The sequence below is a fragment of the Triturus cristatus genome, chromosome 6 (genome assembly GCF_964204655.1).
Source record: "Triturus cristatus chromosome 6, aTriCri1.1, whole genome shotgun sequence".
Lineage (NCBI taxonomy): Eukaryota > Metazoa > Chordata > Amphibia > Caudata > Salamandridae > Triturus > Triturus cristatus.
In genome coordinates, this window is record NC_140589.1 from 1,722,713,166 (window position 1) to 1,722,737,617 (window position 24,452).

Below are 24,452 nucleotides of genomic sequence, written 5' to 3' on the forward strand. Positions count from 1 at the left end.
CGTCTCTTCTCATTTAGGTCTATGTTGAACGAGGATCTGGATGGGGATACCTTGTTTTTTGTTTTAAGGGGGTAATGGAGTCAAGGAGTTATGTCATTTTTGTGGTATAGTGGGAGTTGAGGTCCTCAGCAATGGTAAGTTCAGGAGGGAGGAGAATTTGGGAGCCGATTGAGGATTCTAGCTCTGATAGTTGGATTTGGTGTATGTTCCTCATCCAGTGCTTCGAATGGTGGCCTGGTTGATGTTGAAATCGAAAGTAATGAGGTGGTGGTCAGTCCAGTCGATGGGAATAATAACGTGGAGGGATATGCTATTATGGTTGGTGGTGATTGTATCGAGGATACAGCCTCTATTGTGGGTTTGTTTTTTGCAGTGTTGAGTGAGACCTTTCAATTCAAGGAGGGTGGATAGGGCTTGTACTGTTATGTCGTTGGCATCATTCAAGTGCAAGTTTAATACCTATGGAATCCTTCATAGAGTTTAATGTTATAAGGTCTGTTAGCTCTTTCAGAAATAGTAGCTTTTCACCTAGGGGGTGTTAAGTGGTGAGGCGTTTGATGGGGTTGGAGTCTTGGTGGTGGTGGGGGGGAAGGAGCAACTCCTAGATATTCGAAAGTTGAGTGTTCGATTGTGTGGATGGGTGTTAGGCGGAGGTCCTTGCTGTGTACGATAGCGAATCCACCACCAGTACGGTCTTTATGGTGACGACGAATGATTGAGAAGCCTGGTGGGGTTAGTAAGTAAAAATAAGGGCTGAGGAGTGGTCATTTGGCGAGGTTTCAGTCAGGAAGCATATGTTGATTTTATGGAGAAGGATGGTTTCCGCTATTTCAATGGCGTGCTTAGCTGCCGACTGAGTTTAGAAGCATGCAGTTTAATGTGGTGGAGGATTTTGGTTTGCAATGTATGAGTTGGATGGATAAGAGTTGGGCTGGTAGCCTGGGGATGTGATGGAGGGAGGGATCCTGCTCCTCCTGTCAAGGATGAACGGGATCTTGGAGTAGGAACAGTGACTAGGGGTATTTGTCTTTGAATTGCTCAAGTTGTGACAAACTACATGTGGCGCGTCTGGGTTTAGGATGGTATTGGTTGAACGGGAAAGTTGCCCTGGTGGAGGAGCACAAGGTGTTGGTTGCCCGGGTGGTGGAGCGAGAAGAGTCAAGAGTGCATGCTAGTGGCAGACACGTTGGTTGGGATGCTTATGAAACAAGGTGGGGTAGGTCTTGGTGTGCTTGCATAGTGAGGTGATTTATTCCAGTATGGTGTTGATTTTGAGTTCTAGACGGTTGATTGTGGTGATCAGATGAGATGCAGTGGGTTCTGGGGGGAGAGAGTCTGGTAGAATGGTGGTCATTGTACAATGGCGTGGGTATGGCAGTTGGGACGGGTCTGGTGTGGTTAGTTGCCTGTGGGTTTTCTAGTGGTATTTTGAGATGTAAATGTATGGGAGATGGATCATTGTGTGGGGGAGTGGGTTCTTTTAATGTGATCCAAGGGGAATGGGAAAGAGGACGACGAGTGGGAGAATGAGAGAATGAGGGGTGTGGGGCTCGGCTGCGTAAGGAGAGGGAGTAAGGGTATGTTTCGCGATAGTGGGAGGTAAGGTGGGCTTAAGGGCAGAGGACAAGGAGATGCGGAAGATAGGAAAGTGGCGTTCGAAGATAGTGAGATTGTGTTCTGTGGCTTGGATTAGGATGTTTCCATTTCTGTAGATGGATATGGACAGTTCACCGACAAACTTTCGGGATGAGGATATGGTAAGCTTGGAACCATATGGGATGCTTATGGTGTTTGTTACATGGAGGTGCTGGAGGTGTGGTCTCTCAATCCAGCAGGTATTTTAGTGAAGAAAATAAGGTCTGTTATAAGACCTCCATGTGTTCCCCTGTGGTAGAAGTCTGTTATCAAGGTTTCTGGTTGTTCTTTGAGGAGTTTGTTTTGGTGGGTTTTTGTGGCATGTCTGTGGAGATTAGGAGGACATTTTATACGGTGTGAATTGAGACCATGTCTTTCCATGGCAGAGTAGAGGGGTGTGGTGTCACCAATGGAGGAGTAGCCCTAGGGTGGAACTCTGGGCAATGGCTGAAGCACATCACTTTTCTATCCCTGAAGCAGGTAGTTGGTGTAGGAGCTAGGCTCGGATTAGCATTCTAAGATTGAGTCTGGGCATGCTAATTTGTTATTGTTGGGTGGGTGGTGTATAGGGATGGTGGCTACGGAGGGGGAAGGGTAGAGTATAAGTGGCAGTAGGTTTGGGTGGAGACAATAGCTTGGGCTTATGCTGCAGAGGAGGATATGCCTAGTTGTAAGCAGGACTGAAGATGTATGTAGAGTACTACGGAAGTGTCCGATAGGGAAGGATCGTCTGACTACATGCAGGAAACCTAGGAAGCATGTAATGCGTTGCAGATGGAGTGTCCAGTGTAGATGTTTGGTTTGATTAAATGCACGAAACAATTGTCCTAATTGGACTCAAGCCAGGCTGAAAGCAAGGGACTGATGCACAGGGAGTAGGTAAGATACAGCACTCACAAAACCCTGAAACACTGTGGAGTGGCAGAACCAAGAGTGGATAAAAGGTAAAATTGTCCTCATGTGAGTCATACCAGGAACTTCGCATTCAAGGTTTAATTTATCCAAGAATGTGTCAACCCAGTCTACTAACAAGTGACTGAGGCACAGGTGGTTCGTGCAAGATCGGTGTTCAAAAGCCCTGAAGACTCAACAGAAGCTCAATAAGTACAAGGGATAATCAGACCAATACCCTTAAAAGACGGCCGCTCCTTAGAGGCTTGGGAATTCATGACTGTTGGGGGGGGGGGGGGGGGGGGGGGGGGCGCAGAATCCGCATGTCACAGTTCTTCTTTCCTTTTAGTGAATCAGCAAGCCACAGGTCAAATCAAATCCATTATAAGAGTCAATAGGTACATTTGGGGCAAAAACACTGTGGTTTCCTGTCACAGATGTAACTTACTTCAGAGTTTTTGAACACTGGTATTACTGATCAAACCTAAATTACTTAAAGTCTCTAATAATATCTCACATGAATACTAAATGTTGATATTATTACAGTTCAGCAAGTGAAACCTTTCTCAGACAGATGAGCTATCAACTATATAATATAATTGGCTTTGTTATAATGTCCTAAGCATCAGCTGGAGACTGGGATGCAAGAATGAGAAAAGATTTGGAGGAGTGGTAAGCAATGCAATTCTGGCAGATGTTTACACTAAGATTAAATTTGCCATGGTTGAGAACACTGGGAGCACCTTTCCGCTTACAACCAACCAGAGGCAAGAGAACACCCACCAAGGTTAACTGAAGTTGTGAGGCCGGGGCGGCAGTTGGGTGGGTGTCTTGGAATGGGCACTGCATTGCTGATTTTGGACCAGTCTGATGAGTCATATGTACACCAACAAGAGAATTGGATGGTGAAACGAATACGCATGACATGCTCCCAAAATATCCCAGAGCTGTGGCTAGGTCAGTCAAATCCAGAGAAATGCCTGCTGCAAGACTGGCAGAGTGGGAAGGGCAAGCAGTTGAGTCGAAACCTCCACACCGGGAGGTGCCCACTTCTCTATGCTGAATTGCTGATCTGACTGTAGCACCATGCCACCCAAAGAAGACAAGAGTAAAGAAAAAAAAAGATAAAAAAGGGACTTCAGTCTTCGAACTCACCATGTATAAAGTGAGGACAACGCATTCACAGGAGAAGTAGGAAGAGTATTCCCAGAGGGGGCTTTCATATAGTGAAGAACAGATCCTGAGGTGTTGTGAAATCTCGAGCACACCACTACATCCATCAATAAGAAATATTCAAACATTGAAAAACCTAGTCATTAATCAACCTACACCTGGTGTAGACGGAACTTAAAGTAGAACGAGTGACATCCAGGTTGGATGTTTTTGAATAAACAGTAGGGTCATTAAAGCCTGGTAATAAAAGCCATTAGTAATTTAAGGACTCTCCTCTAGCATCCCTGATACAGCTGGATAGTCAGTGAAAGATGTGGCGAGAGTGGCAAATATCCAAATCCTGAAGGTATGACTGGGAATGGCCATAGAGTGCTTTTTGGATAAAGAGGTATTGTTGCCTGAAAAGCTGCCCCGACTGACAGTACGCATGGCTTACTAACTCACAATTAAAAAGGGGCTAGGTGGAGATGGATAAACCAACAAGTTACTTACCTTCGGTAACGCTTTTTCTGGTGGATACAGTATCTGCCTGTGGATTCCTCACCTTATGAATATCCCCTGCACCAGCATTTCGCGGAAACTTTTTCCTAGCTCTCCACGCTGACAAGGTCGTCACAATACTACAGCTCAGCTCGCAACTCCGTATGACATCACTGGAGCCATAAGAGAGCCTCGTCGGCGTGATGACATCAGTTCCACCCATTTTTTCCGTGCCTCCGAGGCAAACAGGTGGACTGACAACAGATTAAAAGTATACACAGTACACAAAATTGATACCAATACACACAGTGTAAAATTAAGAGGAAAGCCATAGAATAAAAGCATTTCCTATAAATACACAAAGGCAGATAGAAGAGACAATGCAAAACAAACATGTTAAACAATGCCACCTTTAAGGTATACAAGGTGGACATCAGGGAGGAGAGTGGGTCAGTGAGGAATCCACAGGCAGATACTGTATCCACCAGAAAAAGCGTTACCGAAGGTAAGTAACTTGTTCTTCTGATGGATACATCTGCCTGTGGATTCCTCACCTTATGAATAGAATCCCACAGGAGTCCCACTCCCGGAGGAGGGTGTCCACCCTTCTATACCAAAAAGTCCTGCAGGACAGAGCGTGCAAAATGGCCCTCCCTCCTCATCTCAGAATCCAAGCAATAATGCTTTGTGAAAGTATGGAGGGAATCCCAAGTCGCAGCCTTACAAATGTCCACTACAGGAGCACCTCTGGCCAAAGCAGAAGTGGATGATTTGGCTCTGGAAGAATGAGCTCTAATACCTTCAGGCGGTTCCTTACCAGCCAGGGCGTAGCACATCTTGATGCACAAGATGATCCATCTGGAAAGAGTGAGCTTGTGCACAGCCTTGCCCTTCATGCGTCCAACGTAGCCCACAAAGAGTTGATCGTCCAATCGCAAGTCTTTAGTCCTATCCAAATAAAAGCTCACTGCTCTTTTAGGATCCATGCAATTAAGTCTCTCCTCCTCTTTGGAAGGGTGAGGGGAAGGATACAACTCTGGAAGAGTAATGGACTGTCCTAGATGGAAGGGAGTAACCACCTTAGGCAGAAAAGCAGCCCTGGTCCTGAGAACCATACTTTCAGCATGAATGGTCAAAAACAGGGGGTTTGAACTAAGAGCCTGAAGCTCACTTACCCTCCTTGCTGAGGTAATAGCCACAAGAAAGACCGTTTTAAAAGACAGAAGTCTCAAAGGACAACTATGCAAGGGTTGAAATGGGGAACCCATCAAGAAAGCCAAAACAAGATTTAAATCCCATTGAGGCATAACAAAAGGAGTAGGCAGAAACCTATTGGTAAGACCCTTAATAAATCTCAAAACAATGGGAGATTTAAGTAAAGACGGCTTAAGGGCAAACAAAGAAACGCCGATAAAGCCGACAAATAGCCCTTAACAGTGGCCACAACACTGCTGGGTTAAATACAGCGAAAATCGAAGAATATCTCACAAGTGGGCCTTTAAAGGATCAACGGATCTCTCTCCACACCATTTAACAAATCTAGACCATCTGGAGGAGTGTCGCCTGGAAGATAAAATAACATCCACCACTTCCGGTGGGAGAGAGAAGGAACTCAGGTTGCCCCGTTCAATCTCCAGGCATGAAGGTGCAGGCTCTGGAGGTGAGGGTGTAGAACCTGCCCCTGCAACTGCGAGAGGAGGTCTGGCCTGAGAGGGAGAAGGAGCGGAGGGTGCGATGAGAGGTGAAGTAGATCTGTGTACCACACCCTTCTTGGCCAATCCGGAGCAATCAATGTAACTTGGGCCCGGTCTTGGCGAATCTTTCTCAGAACCCGAGGAATCAAGGGTATGAGAGGAAACGCGTAAAGGAGCTGTGAACTATAATCCAACTGAAACGCGTCCCCCTGCATCGGATACGTGAGACTGCAGAACGACAGGCAGTGCGCGTTCTCATGAGTGGCAAACAGGTCCAAACGAGGAGACCTCCACATCTCGAAGATGTGATGGACCACCTCCGGTTGAAGCCGCCACTCGTGATCGGCCGAGTAATGCCGAATGAGACTGTCCACAAGAACATTCAGCACCCTGGCTAGATGATTTGCAAACACACAAATCTGATTGCCCGGAGCCCAGGACCAGAGTCGCACAGCCTCTCAACAGAGACAAAACGACCCCACACCTCCCTGTTTGTTGATGTACCACATTGCGGTAGTGTTGTCCGTCAGAACCTGGACTGACTGACCACAAAGGAAAGCCTTTAGTGCCAAACGTATTGCCCGCAATTCCAGAAGGTTTATGTGAAGCAACTTTTCCTCTTGAGACCAAAGACTCTTGACCTCCAGATCCCCCAGATGAGCAGCCCACCCTAGAGTGGAGGCATCCGTGATCACTGTGGCCATCGGCGGAGGGGGCTGAAAGGGCATTCCTTGAGACAGATTGCCCTGCATACTCCACCAAGTTCGCTCCACTGCAGCGTCTCTGGAGATTCTGACTGACTCCCTGAGATCTCTGTTGTGTTGAAACCACTGCCTGCGGGGGCACCACTGGAGTGCCTTCATATGCCAGTGTGCATGACTGACCAACAGAATGCAGGAAGCGAACAGACCGAGCAGGCGTAGGACTTCCAGGACTGGAGCAACCGTTCCATCGTGAAACAAAGTAATCATCTCCTTAATGTCGAGAATTCTCTTTGGAGGTGGAAAAACTCGACACGCAGTAGTATCCAGTACCGCCCCTATGAACAGGTTGCACTGAGAAGGCACCAGGTGAGATTTGGGCACATTTATTGAAAAACCCAAGTTGAACAACAGCTGAGCTGTTACTCGCAGATGATTAGGCACCATCTCCGGCGACTCCGCTTTGAGCAGCCAGTCGTCCAGGTAAGGGAAAACCGGGATCCCCGACCTCCTGAGATGAGCTGCCATCACCTTTGTGAAGACTCAAGGTGCAGTAGTAAGACCAAACGGTAGGACCGTAAACTGGTAGTGCTGCGACCCTACCGTAAAACGGAGATACTTCCTGTGCGACTTCAGGATAGGGATGTGGAAATACGCATCCTGCAAATCGATCAACACCATCCAGTCGTCTTGCTGCAGCGCCAGAAGAAGCTGAGCAAGGGTCAGCATCTTGAATTTCTCCTGTTTGAGGTAAAAATTCAAGACCCTGAGTTCTAAGATCGGACGTAACCTGCCATCCTTTTTAGGAATCAGGAAATACCGGGAGTAGCATCCCTGACCCCTTTCCTGCTCCGGAACCACCTCTATCGCACCTTTTTGTAATAAGGCAAGGACCTCCTGGAGAAGAAGCAAATGATCTTCCTAACAGAAACCTTGGTAAGAAGGAGGAAACTCCCGAAAGGGAATGGCGTACCCATTTGCTACAAGGTTTAAACCCCAAAAGGTCTGACGTGACTGATTCCAACCCTGTAGAAAGTGAGACAGCCGACCCACATGTTCCAGGATGGGTAATCTAGGGCTGCTTTCCTGCTTTACCAAGGGGAGCAGAGGAGGTGGAAGAGACTGCGGGCCGACCCACGTTGGCGACCCCCGTTTCTTTCTCTGTAGGACTTGTAAAGAGGATTTTGCTGCTCTTGTAGCTGAGGCTGTCATAAGCAACAAAAGGAAGACCTTCCAAATCCTTGATACTTCTTATATCCAAACCCCCTTGACTGAGTTTGCAACCCTAAGGATTTTGCCGTGGCTTTGCTATCTTTGAACCTCTGAAGCGCAGAATCAGCCTTCTATCCGAAAAGTTTTGAACCATCAAAGGGCAAATCAAGAAGGGTAGCCTGTACATCTGGAGAAAACCCAGAGGATCTGACCCAAGCCAGTCTCCTGGTAACTATGGAGGAGCTCATAACCCTGGCCACCGAATCAGCTGTATCCAGGCCAGACTGTATAACCCGACAAGCAGCAGCCTGAGCATCCGACAGAACCTCCATAAAATGTTCCCGCTCATCAGCCAACTTGGGAGCCAACTGCTTAGCGGAATCCATCAAGGCATGTATGTAACGTCCCAACAAACAGGTAGCATTGGTTGACTTTAGTGCCATGCTAAAGGAAGAAAATACTTTCTTAGCCGATTGCTCCAACTTCTTAGAGTCCCTGTCGGCAGGAGCCTGAGGAAAAGTGTCTGAAGATTTTTTAGAACAGGACGCCTGTACCACCAAACTCCTTGCCACAGATTTAGATACAGCAGAAGTCACTGGTTTACGCCACACTTCCAGGATAGGCTCAGTTAAAGCCTCATCAAAAGGCAACAGCGGCTCAACTATCGAAGATGGTGAATGCATAACCTCCGTGAGCAAATTTGGTTTATACTGTAGGCACTTGCAAGTCCAAAAGCTCCACAGCCTCTCGGATAACAGTATGATACGGAGCCACCTCTTGAGATGGAGAAGCCCTTGAAGAAGAAAGCTCCCACTCTGGGGAGGTGTACAGGCCACTAGCCTCCTGAAGCCCCTTGAAATCATCGACAGACTCCTCTATCTCACCCTCTTCAACCTCTTCTCACTGATACGGTTCTTCCTCCAACAGTCTCTGCGCCTCTTTCCTCAAGCGCAACTTCGGTTGCGGCGTCGGAGGCGCCACAAGCAGCGCCGACCTCTCCGGAGCCGGTGTCGAAGGAGGGTCTGATGCCGAAATCGGCATCGTACGAAGCCGAGAGGAAGGCCCACCAGACGGCGCCGGGGACTCCGTATACGGCGTCGAAAATCCCAGAGCCGGAAACTGCCATGACGGCGCCATCGGCATAAAAGGCACGAACGGTGCCTCTGCATATTGCTGAGGCACGCCCAAATTGAAGGCTAGTGGACCGAAGGTGCTCCGGAGGGGAAGGCTGCCTTGGTAAACACGCCATACATAGCATTTAAAAAATGCATAGGATCTGAACCCGGTGTAGGAAATTGAGGCTACGGAGCCGAGTCAGTATCCACACGAGGAGTATCCGACGTCGGAACAGGCGGAGCCACAGGTCCAGTCTCGTGTTCAGGAGAAGGTTCATCCTGAACTGTTAAGTCATCCGACTCCAGAGCGGTATCGGCGACCGCGCCAGCGTACCTTTTGGAGAAGGAGATTTATCTGGAGTCACCAGAGGAGATGTGAAGGAGATACAAAGTCTTTTTGACGACGTTGAGGCGCTGGAGAAGGTGATCTCCAAGTCTTTCCCTTTGATGAACGACGCCGAGAGCCATGTCTCCTCTTCTTCTTGTGCTTCCTTGACTTCGAAGCATGCGAAGTCGACGACTTTGACCTTTTTCGCCCTCTCTTCTCCTTCCTTGCTTTTGCCATGAAAAGCTTGGCCTCACGTTCTTTCATAGCCTTCGGGTTCATCTTACGACAGCATGAACAGCCCTCCACGTCATGGTCCGAAGACAAACACCACAAACAGTCCTCATGGGGGTCAGTGATGGACATATGATCCCCACACTCTCTACAGGGCTTAAATCCTGACTTCCTCGAAGTCGCCTTCACAAAGCTACAGTTAAAACTGGATAAACAACAAAGCAACACGACACAGTATGGAGAGTCCCAGAAAAACGTTACGCGTCGAGGGGGCGGAAAAAAGGGAACCGACGTCATCACGCCGACGAGGCTCTCCTATGGCTCCAGTGACGTCATGCGGAGTCGCGAGCAGAGCCGTAGTATTGTGACGACCTAGTCAGCGTGGAGAGCTAGAAAAAAGTTTTCACGGAATGCTGGCACAGGGGATATTCATAAGGTGAGGAATCCACAGGCAGATGTATCCATCAGAAAGATATTAATCGCCCCGGGCTGTGGTACGGCAACAATGAGGTGACACTAACAGCGATAATAGATTAACAACCATTGCAAAGCCAATAGATCCTGCATTTTGGACCTACTGTCTTTGTTAATATATTTTTAGTTATGCTGTAAAACCGGTCTAAAGAGGAAACTCATAAAAAGTGTTAAGCCACTGCATCGGTGTCATTTTTTAGTGGTATGCACCACACATGTACGTGTTTTCCAAATTTATATATATATTTTTTTCATGTAGTGTTCCAAGTCGGATTGTTAAAATAACAACAGAAGTTATTGCAATTTTAAAACAAAAAAAGAAAATCTGGGTGGGGGGAAAGTTACAAAGAGGGTGGAAATACTTGCAGTGGCATGAAATGAGTGATGTTAAACAAATGAAAATGTAAAATAAACCATATCCTAGTTTTGAAAGCCTCAGTAAAGTCACAGTGTTAATAAAAAGAAAATGTCAAAGTTAATCTATGATATAATGCGTGATCATTTTGTGATTGTGTGTATATTGTAAAACATCCTTGTTTTCTAATTACAAATAATAATGTAAATCTGCCCGTGTTGTGGCTCAATATTACTAAAGCATCGATAGTGACAACAAATAAGGTGAAAGCAACATAAATAAGAAACAGCAAAACAATTTTTTTAATTGCCGGACAGATGTGCAAATACATGTAGCGCCATGAATTGATTAATTTGAAAGAAAACCCACTGTGAAATAAAACTACATGTTTTGAAAGGAAGAACATCCAATGTAAAAAAAAATTGCAGCTTTTGAAAGCATTTGTCATGGTGTAATGATGTTAAATCAAACAAAATGTAAAGTAAAAGCATATTCTGCATGTCCAGGAACAGTACTACTGAAATGTTTATATAATGGGAAAATAATTTAAATATGTGGAAATAATAGAAAGCATGAAGCAGAGAGATTACCAACAAAAAAAAGTGTGTTGCTAAAAGACAAGGAGGAACACAGCTACTTGGTCCATGCTCCACAGAGGAGCTAACACAAGAAAGGAAAATAAGTCTAAAGGAGCTAAGCTATTGAAAGATAGCAAGTGAGAGTGACAAAAAAATAACCAATGGTATGCTGTGGTGGGTTGTAAGCCCACTGAATAGTTAACTATATATCCCGCAGCACAGTGCGTGCACTGTGGTAGGCAAGACCTAAAAGGACTTGCTCACCTGCTTTACCATATTGAAATGGCTAAAGAAAATCATTTGGATGCTCCCTAATGCCACCCTAAAGACAGTTGTCCAGGCACTGATAACATCTAGACTGGATTACGGTAATATTCTTTTTTTGGGGCGCTAATAGGGAGGTCCTACGTAAGCTTCAGGTGGTTCAGAATTCGGCCGCTAGACTGCTCTGCAGACTTCCTAGAGTGACTTTCACTACTATTGCCTTGAGAGAGTGGAAAATCGGACTAAATTTAAAACTCCCAACTATATGTTCAAGATTAAGACAGGTACGGCTCCCTACTACCTGCCAAAGTTAGTCTGTCCCTACCAACCTTCTCGCCTGTTATGATCCACCACCCAGGAAAAATTTGTGGTCCCTAGGATCAAGCTTGCACCAATAGGTGGTCATTCCTTTTCCTACCTCGGCCCTCTGTTATGGAACTCTCTTCCAATAACGATTCATAAAGTAACACTACATACAAATTTTAGCAAATTACTAAAAACCTGGCTATTTAATCAATAAACCTTGACCTTCCTCCTCCTCTGACCTCAATCCTGCGCCGAGAAACCCTTTTTGGGTAGCTGTGCGCATTATAAAATTATTTTAACATAACAAAGTTTAAGCGTCACTATGCCATCCAGTGGGAATGAAAATTAACCACAAAGGCAAATCACATGTTTTCTCCCAAGGATGAAGCTGAGACATTTTATCTGTCAGTAATAAGTAAGACATTGGGTAGGGATGACACTGATGGTTGAGGTGAGGGTTAAGTATCTAGCAGTCATACTCATTAAATCTCAGACATATTGCTTACCACTCCGTTTTGGCCTGGGTTATCACTAAGCAATTCTGGCAACCTAATTGTGAATGCAGGAGTATGTTACACAATACCCCTGTGGGCACTTCCTCCTTCAACCACACACCATACTTACAAGCTTGGTGGGGAGGGTTGTAGGTGACATTCTCAAAGACACATTCAGAGTTGGATAATTATATGTTTAAGGATAATGAAATCACATTTATGATTTTCAATGTTTACTTCCATTGATGTAATCACGAGAAATTTAAGGCTGGCCATACTCGCCTTCAAAGTATGATTGATACATTTTCCTTCTCTTAAAAAACAAAAACGAAAAAAGAACTGAAATCAAAAAATAAAAACATGTTTGAACGAATTAGAGGGGTCGGAACCAATCAGTTTTTAAATCCTTTAATCATATAGCACTACCACGGATTTATCTGCATTCTATAATGACATCTTGTATAGAAGTGTTGAGATAGCTAAAAATTAATTTAAATTGTCCTCATCGTGTATTGAGACAACTACATGGATGCTCGGCTTCAAGAAATAAAGTAAAACAAGAAAGAATTCATCCTGGTGCAAAGTATGGTAAAGAAACCTCCAATAAACTGCAATTTTCCACATACGGTGCTGGTTGCATGAAGTCTTGTTGCCCCGGTTTACTCATCCAAGTTGATGGATTTAGGTGATGTGAGACGGGGTGATAGAGCCTGTCTTTGCGCTAGTTTGTGACCATGAATGAGGCAGATTACATAAGAAATGCGGATTTCTCAAGCTGCGTGCTGTGCATCCTTCAGCATGGATTCAGCAGTAGCTCTTTCTTGTGTTGCTTATTTCCAGAGTTCACTCACTGCATGTATCTTGTATGATATTGCAGCAGTTCTAAAGCACACACCCCCCTCTGCAGGGGACAGAAGCGCATTTGTTGACAAACATCATACTACTCTGTGGGAGTGCGCGTTGTTGGCAACGTTCTGTATTTGTTGTGATCCGATGTGGAAAATGTTTTGGTATGACGGTGGGGGACCATAAAGGTATTCTTTTCTGGTCTTGGGGCTCAGTGCCCAGCACAGCAATGAAGAAGAAGGTGCGAGAAATAGGTGTACGAAATATAATTATGACTAAAACATATGGCAGTTATACAGCACCAATCTAACCAGAAGGGTAGTGTCCATATATATCGAAAAAAGTGGGGTAATCTGATAAGACTTCAAAATGGCAATATGCGCAAGGCAGATATGCTGTCAAATTAGACATATTATGCCAAATGAGCAAGAATGGGAGTTAGTGACGTGAGCAGGTGCCATTCTCTTTTTAAAGGCAGGGGGACAGCCTACTGTTGTATGAATATAGCTCAAGAGCCAAGAAGAGTAATCTAGGATGGCAATCTGAGCAGAAACTACACAATCTTCTAAAGGTCTCAATTTCACCTACTCTTGTTAGGCTGAAGGACACCAACATTATGGGCAGGGGTCCATGCTCCAAACCCTTCTCCCAAAGACCCTCCAAAACTAGCCTAGCACCAGTAGAGCAAGACGGAGTCGGCTCATGCCTTAGACCCCAGACAGATGAGCACCATGCGCATGGCAGAGTGAGAGAAGAAAAAGCACTTGGCAAGTTGATGCGCTTCAAGCAGAAGAACGAACCAGCTTTCCCCGTGTAACCCTTTGTCTTCACCACTTCATGCAAGCCTAATAATTTTACGTAAAGCCCAGATAATTATTATTAACTGTCTTTATGTTTGTGTGCTAAGAACAAGAGGACGACCACCACACAATTCTGGGTTATGCAGCAACTAGACGAGAGCAGCAGGTGAAATGGGCAACCGTCCCGTCCACTGCACCACAACCTGAACAGATTCCCAAGGTTGGCAACACAACCATTTTGGCCTGTTCCCACTGAGATACAAATGACCTCCGTGATGGTTCTTTTGATCTCATGGCTAACTCCTATAGACCTCCTTAGATTTCACTCTTCGCCTTGAGGCAGACATTAGAAAGTACCCCAGACACTTTAAGACCCACCCGGGCTGCCACATATGCGAACGTAACTCAGTAAATGTCTTCTGGTTGTTATTCCTTCATTTCATTCCCCCACACCCTACTCCATGTACACGCAATAAAGCAATCATTTGGTTACATTACTGTCATATAAAAGCAATAAAGATAAAATACATTGAAGCCTGTTTTCATATATTGTTTTGCTACCTAAACATATGCAGGAACCTTTCTTCTTAGAACTAACCTGTAGTTTCAAACATTAAAACAATGACTCGCTACATGGGAAGTAGGTTTTAAGAGGGCTCAAAAAAAGTATCAACTCTCAGATTTAATAGCAAAGACAGACTCGGCCAGACTGAATTAGAGTATCAAGCAACTCTGGTTGTGTTGAAAGGTCTTTGACATGAAGATAAAGTTCACTGATCCAGGCATTAGTGTTAAGCCGCCTGGACTACAGCAATGCCCTGCTCATCTCAGCCAACGAAGACTCCTTAAATAAATTGCAAGTAGTCCAGAACACTGCGGCCCACCTAGTTGCTAACGCCCCTCCTAGAACGGCCTCCCTACCCCTTCTACAACAACTCCATTGGCTCCCAGTGCGGAAGCGGATTAAATTCAAGATATGCTGTATTGTTTATAAATCTCTACATGACCTGGGTCCCAGCTATCTGAAAAATTTGTAAGGTACCTCCATTCCAGGTCCCTTCAGGCAGGGTCAAAATCATTACTTTACGCCCCAAGATTTAAAAAAGCTTCTCTCACCTGGCCCCCCTCTACTGGAACCAACTCCCCATTCATCTATGTCAATGCCCCTGACTACTTGAAATTCAGAAAGCTGCTAAAAACCTCTTTGTTCTGATGTGTGTCTTCCTGGTTTTCGCTAGCAGTCCCAGCGCGGAAATACCCCAGATGGGGTGATTCGGGTGCTTTATAAATGAATAAATATCAAATATCACTCAAGAACTCCTTAGTTACCTCAAACCAATACTGCTCAAAGTTGTCTGGCCGCTACTGAGACTTCAACAAAATCCTAAAGAGTCAGGTTTCTTGCCCAGTAGTGTAGTCATTATAAGGCCCATTGACAGACTTGTGTAAGGTTCACACCATCAGTGTCCTCAAAAGCATCTGAATATTGTTTATTCTCCTATTAACCTTCTTGTTAGTGCTTTGTCTCCTAGACAACAACAAGTCTTTCGTAATTACTAAAGCATTGAAACATTAAATACTCTTCTACAGTAACAAATAATAAAGAACAGAAAATTGTGGATCGGTTGGCTTAACAAGTTTTGCTCACCATTAGTAGAGTGCTGCAACAGCTTAACAAGATTACATAGAAAAAATAAATATATCCCACTACTGTTCGCTAGAGCAAATAACACCTTCTAAGTCACAGTCCTAGTTTTAAATGTTAAAAGTACAGCAACAAACAGGCATTTTGAGTACCTTCTCCACTACATCCAAGTCTCCAGCAGTCATAATACTTCTGACAAGCTTTCCAGCATTATCTGCCACAGCGTATGCAGATGCCACCACCCGCATCAGCACAGATGAACAGGCCATGGTGTGAACTGAAAAGGAAACGGACACTTCAGGATTATTAGCAAAAGAAGGTACATGAGGATTGAATAAAGTCAAACAAGGAAATTACCAATCTATTAGTTAACTTTAATGTTTAGATCAGGATTTTCTTATAATGCACACATTATGCAATCTGGAGCGCCTCTGGGCAATAGGTTACAGAGCTTAACAAGAATGATGTGAGGTTATCAGACTATTGGAAAAGAGGCAGAGATGCTAAAAGGAAGTAAACTGTAAAATGTCCAGTGAAACTTTAAACAGGTGGTGATAATCCGGCTAATGGTAAGACAGAATTTTGATAGGTGGACACGCTGAACTAAGAAGGAGCTACCTATCCCCTGCATTCTGCTATATTTAGGAATCAAGAATAAAGTCACTTGGAAGGACCAAAATAGTAACAGAGAAAGTAGAGATAGATTTCCTGTGTCAGTAACAGAGGCCTTGTCAATAAAAGATTAGGACAGCAACTTTGAACTGAACATTGCTAGCTTCGCTTCTGGGAGCAATTTCAGTGACTGGAGGAGTCATAGCTGCTTAACAAGGGAGAGGTAGACAACAGATCTCTGCAGCTCTCAGCATACGCAGTCTGGGCCTGAAAGAGATCCCTGGATTTGCCAGTTAAATGCTAGAAAATCAAGGGAATTGCTCCTGAGACACGGTTTTAGCAGGATTCAACACTGACATGACAACAGGCACTACATCTAAAATGCACTGTTGTGGTCTCCTGGGAGACTCATAACTTACTGATGCTGGATACCTCAAGGCAGGCACTGCATCTCCGACAGTTTAGGTTTACTGCAAACATCAAATACTGAACCTGCTCTTTCTCATCTTCCAGGTGTTGTGACCATCCCGCTAGAGACTACAGCTCCAAAAATAATCTTTATATGTTAGAATCTTCGTTTAGGAATATTTAAGTTTAAAGTGACTTCTCATCACCCATTAGTCGGTACTCCCAATGTGTCATGATCCCTTTGCAACTTGAAGATCATCTGAGTGTCGTTAGTGTAGTTGTAGAATGTTAGGTTGCAGAATATGATACGGTCCGGTAATGGGCTGAGGAAGGGGTTCAACCGGAAAGGTAAGATGACTAAGACCAGGTGTACGCCAGTATTTGTGTGTAAAGGTGGAAATGCAAATAGGGGCAGAAGATTATGCTGATCCAGAGAGACAGGCAGATGAGACCCATTTAAGGATGCTGCCCATGGTACCAAGTTCCTCTAATCTCACTAGAAGAGAATGCGTTGGACTACTGTACTGAATGTGGCAGACATGTTCAGAATTACAATTGTGGTGGCTTAATTTCCATCCGTGGTGGTCTTGAGGTTACCTAAAACAGAAATCAGAGAGGATTTAGTGCCTCTTTAAAGACCAATCCCAATTTGTGACTCTGAAAGAAGGAGATTTTCTTCAGGAGGTCATAGATCATAGTGAATGCTGCTCATTGGTTAATTTTCCTAAAATCGACACATCAAGATTGGGCTACAGCTGACCCAGTCTGATGGATCCAGATTATTTAAGTGGCTGTAGGTAGGATATCTTGGGGGCTGCGGAGAAGGTGCCTGATGATTCTGATGATAATGAATTCTTGATAATAAGTATAGCTAGTGATGTGACAACCTCTGCGGCTTAGATGTTCTTGTGGGTCAGTGGCAGACAGGATCTGACAGTGAGCCTAGACCTAGAGGTTTATCAGCCTTGACCCAAGTACATAATTAGAAGGCTGAGGTCAGGGCCCAGAACCAGTTTCTGGTATAGCCTCATTATTCTTAGTCTTCCTGGGCTGAAGTTCGTTCCATCTGTGTAGTCCCAACATCTTGACGTTTGCCACTAAGTATTTTTGTGATGGTTTAAGAAAGCCTGTGATTGTTGAATGAATGAACAGTGGTGCACTCCAGGTTGAGGAATTTGATGAGGTTCCTTCAAAGAGTATTTGACATAGGAAATCTGCTTGGAAAAAATATAGCCTGTTTGCATTCTTGATTGACTTTAGGTCTCCTACTGAGTGACTGGACATTATTTATTGTGCATATTCACATATTTCTTACTTTGGCGCTGGAGTACAGTGATTTTTGTATCCATCTTTTTGCATTCATTTGATGAGTCATTGGGGGTTATGACAATGGTTTAAGCACATGTATGTCTTAAGAGGAATGATTATGCCGAAGGGTTTGGAGAGCCAACTACAGAACTGTTTCATGTCTGTTGTTTGATCCTGAGGGAATTTGCTGAGATGAGAGTTGCGGTACAAAAGGGGGTGGTGATGGACGGAGCATCAGAACCAATCAAACACTCACACCCAGTCAGCAGATCTGGGTTTGATCCATCACCGTTCTTTGGCCCACTCCGCCACCCCAGTTCAGACATGGCCATATGCAAATCAGTCTGACCCTGTGCCTCATGGGAACAGTCCAGCCCGAACTGCCAAGCCATGCCTTCCCTGGACCGGAAACAAGCTTCCTAGGACCGGTTTCTGGCATTTCAGCCGTCGTCAGCCAGGCTTGCTTGAATCCAGTGGCAAAGTGAGCAAGGGACTCACGTCTGAGCATACCCTGCCAACTTATGGCGAACAAAGCGGTACAAAAGGGGGTGGTGATGGACGGAGCATCAGAACCAATCAAACACTCACACCCAGTCAGCAGATCTGGGTTTGATCCATCACCGTTCTTTGGCCCACTCTGCCACCCCAGTTCAGACATGGCCATATGCAAATCAGTCTGACCCTGTGCCTCATGGGAACAGTCCAGCCCGAACTGCCAAGCCATGCCTTCCCTGGACCGGAAACAAGCTTCCTAGGACCGGTTTCTGGCATTTCAGCCGTCGTCAGCCAGGCTTGCTTGAATCCAGTGGCAAAGTGAGCAAGGGACTCACGTCTGAGCATACCCTGCCAACTTATGGCGAACAAAGCGGTACAAAAGGGGGTGGTGATGGACGGAGCATCAGAACCAATCAAACACTCACACCCAGTCAGCAGATCTGGGTTTGATCCATCACCGTTCTTTGGCCCACTCTGCCACCCCAGTTCAGACATGGCCATATGCAAATCAGTCTGACCCTGTGCCTCATGGGAACAGTCCAGCCCGAACTGCCAAGCCATGCCTTCCCTGGACCGGATGAGAGTTGAGCACATTGAGGCTGAGTTTATTTTACTGTCTGCAGATAGCTAAAGTCAATGATTTTAGGCTCCTTGTAAAGAGATGGGTGGTAAAAGAGATCAGATGGCTGTCACTCTAGATGACAGACAAACTGATACTGTGATGAGTCCAAACAGGGCGAAGGAGGTGTGTGTACACGGGTCCTACTATGAACCAAGTGACGGTTGGAACCTCCAAATTTGTCACAATCGTTCATAGCTGTGGCAGAGGTTAGTTGAACCAGATGTTCACATGGCCCGAGATGTAGAGAATGCGCTTGTGTAAAAAGACGTCCAGACTACTTCAGCTGTTTAGCAGTGGACTGCAGAGCAGAAGAACTTCACACTAATTACATGCGAGCAAAGAACAAGAAATGATTCTCAATTTATCATGAGGACACCTTGAACATTAATAGTTTGTAATGATTCTTTAAAAACAAAAAGTAGTTCCTTGTGGCCTTCGTCTGATGCTTTCGTATCAGGATTCAATAACCAGAGGCATTAGCTCATGAGATACAGATGAAAAGAGTCTCCTAATCAGGTCTGTGACAAAGAGTAGGACTGTTTTTGGGTCAGTTTGAAGATGTTTATTTAATTCATATTGATCGAGAGAGTCCTTTCTTCTAAAGTTGTTAAAGTAGCGAATACTGTGGGTTAGCAGGAGGCATAGTCGGTAGGGCTGAATATGTAGGCTGCAAAAAGGTTAGCAGGCGTAAAAGGCGTGGATGGCAAAGATTAGGGGGATGAGGAAAAAAACTGTTGAATGAATTGGGCTGAGAAAGACATAGGAAGAAATTGATGCGCGTTTGCATGGATGCCAGACCTTTTAACAATGGGTGAGGAGTGTGGTGCGTATGCAAGGTGTTAGGGAAGTATACGGGAGACTCACGTGCCCAAAATGAGGCAAGAGATGCATGTGGGAGGAAAGTGCTGGGACATTAGGAGAAAAGAGAGTAAAGGGAGGAGGATGGGAGAAAGCACTATAAGGCATAGATTTTGGTAAGATGAGAAAGGCTTTAGAGGAGTAATGTTGGAGAAAGAAGGATGTAAGTGGGTTTAAGAAGGGTTACTAAGGAGGCAGTGGCATAATGAAACTTGAGGGGGGCCCCCTGCAAGGTACATTCGAGGGGCCCCCGAATCAGGAGCTCTCGGGCCAGATAACTGTGTATAAAACTGCAAAAATAATTGATTTCAATCACTCATTCAACCCAGTTTGCATCGCAAATGCTGAGGTGCTTCTGAATCTGCAAGGTGCAGGACCCCACCTGTGCGGCAACGCCTCCCAGTCTGCCACTGACAACCTAACTCTTTCACAGTTCATAATGGGCTGAATGAGAGTTGGTCCTTTGAAACTCACGGGGTGTCAAAATGCAGGACAATTGGCTTCATGCTGTGCTGTGTGCCTTTGAGTGAGCAGTCGGGATAGGATCGCCAATTACAGGCCAAACTGCTAAATGTATACTGGGCTTGAAGCCGTGGTATGGGGCTGCAAGGTCCAGGGAAGAAGGGGGCCCGCCCCTTTCTCTATTCCTCCCAGCACTACATGTGCCTGCGAAGCCCAGGAGAGAGACACCCCTTCCCTCAGCGGGCCTGGCAGATCTGCAGCATAGGGGCGAGACCCCATGCTGGTGTGCTGAGCATGGGGCCCTGAGCAACTGCCCACGCCCAACATTGGCCTTGCAAGCCAGACCCTTGGCTCGGTCCTCCCTGTTAATTTGTTGGGTGGCCTACCTCTACTGCACCCAGGTGCGCAACGCTCATTGCGCTCAAAGGGCTTCAGCCTCCCCTCCCCCCGTCGTGTGTGTCAGCCGGGCTGAGACAGCATCCCGGACACACACATAGCTGCACCTGAGGACTTTACAGGTCTTTCAAAGGCCATTTATTTGTTAGCGAGGCTTTGTTGCGTTTTCACCCCTTCTTAGAGCCTATGCATCTTCACTCTGCCTATTGCTGGAAGAATTAGGCCCCTGCCCCTTGAAATTGTATTAGCCCCTCCCGAAATTTGGCTCTAGTTGCGCCTCTGACTGCATCCATAGGGTGATCACTCGCAAGCGTTCCTACCACGCAGGGGGACTACCCACGCCATATTAAATAGTCGATGGTGAGAGTTTTTAAAAATGTTTTATTTAATGCAGTTTTGTATAGCGTGAACTTTACCGAAAGGTGCCGAGGGCTGTCATCCTCAAACCAAATAGGGTTTTAAGTCTGAGATGGTCTTTTTCTTTCTCTTTTGATGCAAAGACCTGTTGTGTTTCTAGCTTTCAATTTGACTGAAACAGTTTTTAAATTGATGTATAAACAGTTATTAATTCCACTCCTCGTGACGCCGTTCTTCATGACTGTCCCTCACAACCCTCTCTTTTCTGCAGCGCCCCCCCGCCCTCATAGCTGCCAAGGTTTCAGATTGCTTATGTGTGACATTTTCATAATTTCAGTGTAATAATGAGTGACATTCAACGACTATGAGTGACACTTTTCCTCATGCAAAATCAGGCAATGAAGACGAGGGAAACATAAATATTAGAAATTACACCCATTTGAGTAACAAGAAATTCCTTTTGCATGTGTAAAACTAAGCAATGTAGTCCACAGAAAGACAATATCAGAAATGACACCCTTTTGAGCAATGAAAAACTCTAAAAAAAAAAAAAAAAAAGCCCTTCACACTACTGCAAAATCCTTGAAATGGAAGATCACTAAAGTACAGCTGCTTTTTAAGACGACTATTGCATTTTCACCCAGTGCTTTATTTGCTGGTTATGACCTCATAGCACTATGAATAAAGAAATCAGTAATTCCCAAAGCACAAAACAGGGCACAAATCTGTCTCTCTCTAGTTACACACACAACCTACATGTGATTGTGTTAATCAGTTGACGTTTCATAAGGTAAACGTAAAAGAAAAAATAATTAATTTTCTCATCAATTTAACTTGCATGATCTATGAGCACCTTTAAATTAAAGTATATCATGGTTGTATATATGGTTACCTGAAGAACAAAGACCAGAATAGTTTTAGAACATTTTGTTCTCAAAAGCCGTGATGTCTTTTACTCCCACAAACACACTCTGAAAGACATGATTATTCCCCCATGCTTATACAGCACTCACCTTCTGTGCTCTGCTGGACTCTCATCTCTTATGCCATCAGAAGCCCAGCGAGCGTCTATTCTTCGCCCAGGTTGTTGGTCAGGGTGGGCAAGTGAGCTTCACACAGTGCTGAGAGATAAGTAGCAGGTTGTAGGTGGCTGCATGCCTCGCATCTAGGACCATCGGCCAAGGTCCCTCGATGTAAATAACCTGAGTAGGTGAGGGCTGGCAGGCCTCGATACGCAGGCAGACTGCCAACACAACTCTCCTTCACAAGCTTGCTGAGCTCTTGAACTGGCCTTTAATTTAGCAACTAGGGAAATGTAACAGCTGCCAGCAGTAGTCTTAAACTGCCACACACTTCTGCTCTGCCAAATGTATTTCACTGTAGTACAGTTTATTAGAAATGTTTGCACAGCGCACAGTGAAATTTAGTATTTGCCCAGGATCACACCACTTGGTCAAACAGGAAAGAGCGGGTGAAAGACAAAATCACGTTGAAAAGTGGCCTTATTTACTGCAAAGCAGATCGGAAGGGCAGATGTGATTCTCTGTCTTCTTGCTACTCGATGTCCATAAAATTCAGGCATGCCCAATACAGAACTTCCTCCATGTGGGTAACGCTAAAGCCGGGCCATTTCAAAGAAATGGAATTTCACTGGGCCTACTTCTAGTCATTGTTACATATGCGAGCACATTCAAACTTGTGAGTTATGGATTGTGCGCTGTGCAAACATTTCTAATAAAGTGTACTACAGTGACATGCATTTGGCAGAGCAGAATTGTGTGGCAGTTTAAGACCACTGCTGGCAGCTGTTACATTTTCCTAGTTGCTAAATTAAAGGCCAGTTCAAGACCTCAGCAAGCTTGTGAAGGAGAGTTGTGTTGGCAGGATGTTGTTTTCCCTGCAGTCTGCCTGCGTATCGAGGCCTGCCAGCCTTCACCTACTCAGGTTATTTACATCGAGGGACCTTGGCCGATGGTCCTAGAGGCGAGGCATGCAGCCACCTACAACCTGCCACTTATCTCTCAGCACTATGTGAAGCTCACTTGCCCACCCTGACCAACAACCTGGGCGAAGAATAGACGCTCGCTGGGCTTCTGATGGCATAAGAGATGAGAGTCCAGCAGAGCACAGAAGGTGAGTGCTGTATAAGCATGGGGGAATAATCATGTAGTTCAGAGTGTGTTTGTGGCAGTAAAAGACATCACGGCTTTTGAGAACAAAATGTTCTAAAACTATTCTGGTCTTTGTTCTTCAGGTAACCATATATACAACCATGATATACTTTAATTTAAAGGTGCTCATAGATCATGCAAGTTAAATGGATGGGAAAATGAATTATTTTTTCTTTTACGTTTACCTTTTGAAACTTTAACTGATTAACATAATCGCAGGTAGGTTGTGTGTGTAACTAGAGAGAGACAGATTTGTGCCCTATTTTGTGCGTTGGGAATTACTGATTTCTTTATTCATAGTGCTATGAGGTCCTAACCAGCAAATAAAGCACGGGGTGAAAATGCAATAGTCGTCTTAAAAAGCAGCTGTACTTTAGTGACCTTCCATTTCAAGGATTTTGCCGTAGTGTGAAGGGCTTTTTTAGAGCTTTTCATTGCTCAAAAGGGTGTCATTTCTGATATTAATGTCTTTCTGTGGACTACATTGCTTAGTTTTACACATGCAAAAGGAGTTTCTTGTTACTCAAATGGGTGTAATTTCTAATATTTATGTTTCACTCGTCTTCACTGCCTGATTTTGCATGAGAGAAAGTGTCACTCATAGTCGTTGAATGTCACTCATTATTACACTGAAATTATGAAAATGTCACACATAAGCAATCTGAAACCTTGGCAGCTATGAGGGCGGGGGGCACTGCAGAAAAGAGAGGGTCGTGAGGGACAGTCATGAAGAACGGCGTCACGAGGAGTGGAATTAATAACCGTTTATACATCAATTAAAAAACTCTTTCAGTCAAATTGAAAGCTAGAAACACTCCAGGTCTTTGCATCAAAAGAGAAAGAAAAAGACCATCTCAGACTAGAAACACTATTTGGTTTGAGGATGACAGCCCTCGGACACCTTTCGGTAAAGTTCACGCTATACAAAATTGCATTAAATAAAAAAAAATTAAAAACTCTCCCCATCGACTATTTAATATGGCGTGGGTAGTCCCCCTGCATGGTAGGAACTCTTGAGAGTGATCACCCTATGGATGCAGTCAGAGGCGCAACTAGAGCCAAATTTCGGGAGGGGCTAATACAATTTCAAGGGGGAGGGGCCTAATTCTTCAAGCAATAGGCAGAGTGAAGATGCAGAGGCTCTAAGAAGGGGCGATAGCACAAAAAAAGCCTTGCTAACAAGTAAATGGTCTTTGAAAGACATGTGAAGTACTCAGGTGCGGCTGTGTGTGTGTGTGTCCGGGATGCTGTCTCAGCCTGGATGACACATACAACGGGGGGAGGGGAGGCTGAAGCCCTTTGAGCCCAATGGGCGTTGCGCGCCTGGGTGCAGTAGAGGTAGGCCACCCAACAAATTAACAGGGAGGACCGAGCCAAGGGTCTGGCTTGCAAGGCCAATGTTAGGCGTGGGCAGTTGCTCAGGGCCCGTGCTCAGCACACCAGCATGGGGTCTCGCCCCTATGCTGCAGATCTGCCAGGCCCGCTGAGGGCCGGGGCGTCTCTCTCCTGGGCCTCGTAGGCACATGTAGTGCTGGGAGGAA

The 24,452-nt window shown here is 45.1% G+C and overlaps 1 protein-coding gene across 4 annotated transcripts in view; it reads right to left on the reverse strand.

The window, feature by feature from the left end:
• BPNT1 (3'(2'), 5'-bisphosphate nucleotidase 1) overlaps nucleotides 1–24,452 on the reverse strand; it is a 217,449-nt gene that overhangs the window by 131,007 nt on the left and 61,990 nt on the right. For all 4 annotated transcript variants that reach the window (XM_085612949.1, XM_085612945.1, XM_085612948.1 and 1 more), the window contains one exon: nucleotides 15,375–15,499. In XM_085612949.1, the coding sequence (XP_085469075.1) occupies nucleotides 15,375–15,491 (117 nt within the window). In that variant the 5' untranslated portion in view covers nucleotides 15,492–15,499. The remainder of the gene's footprint in view (nucleotides 1–15,374; nucleotides 15,500–24,452) is intronic.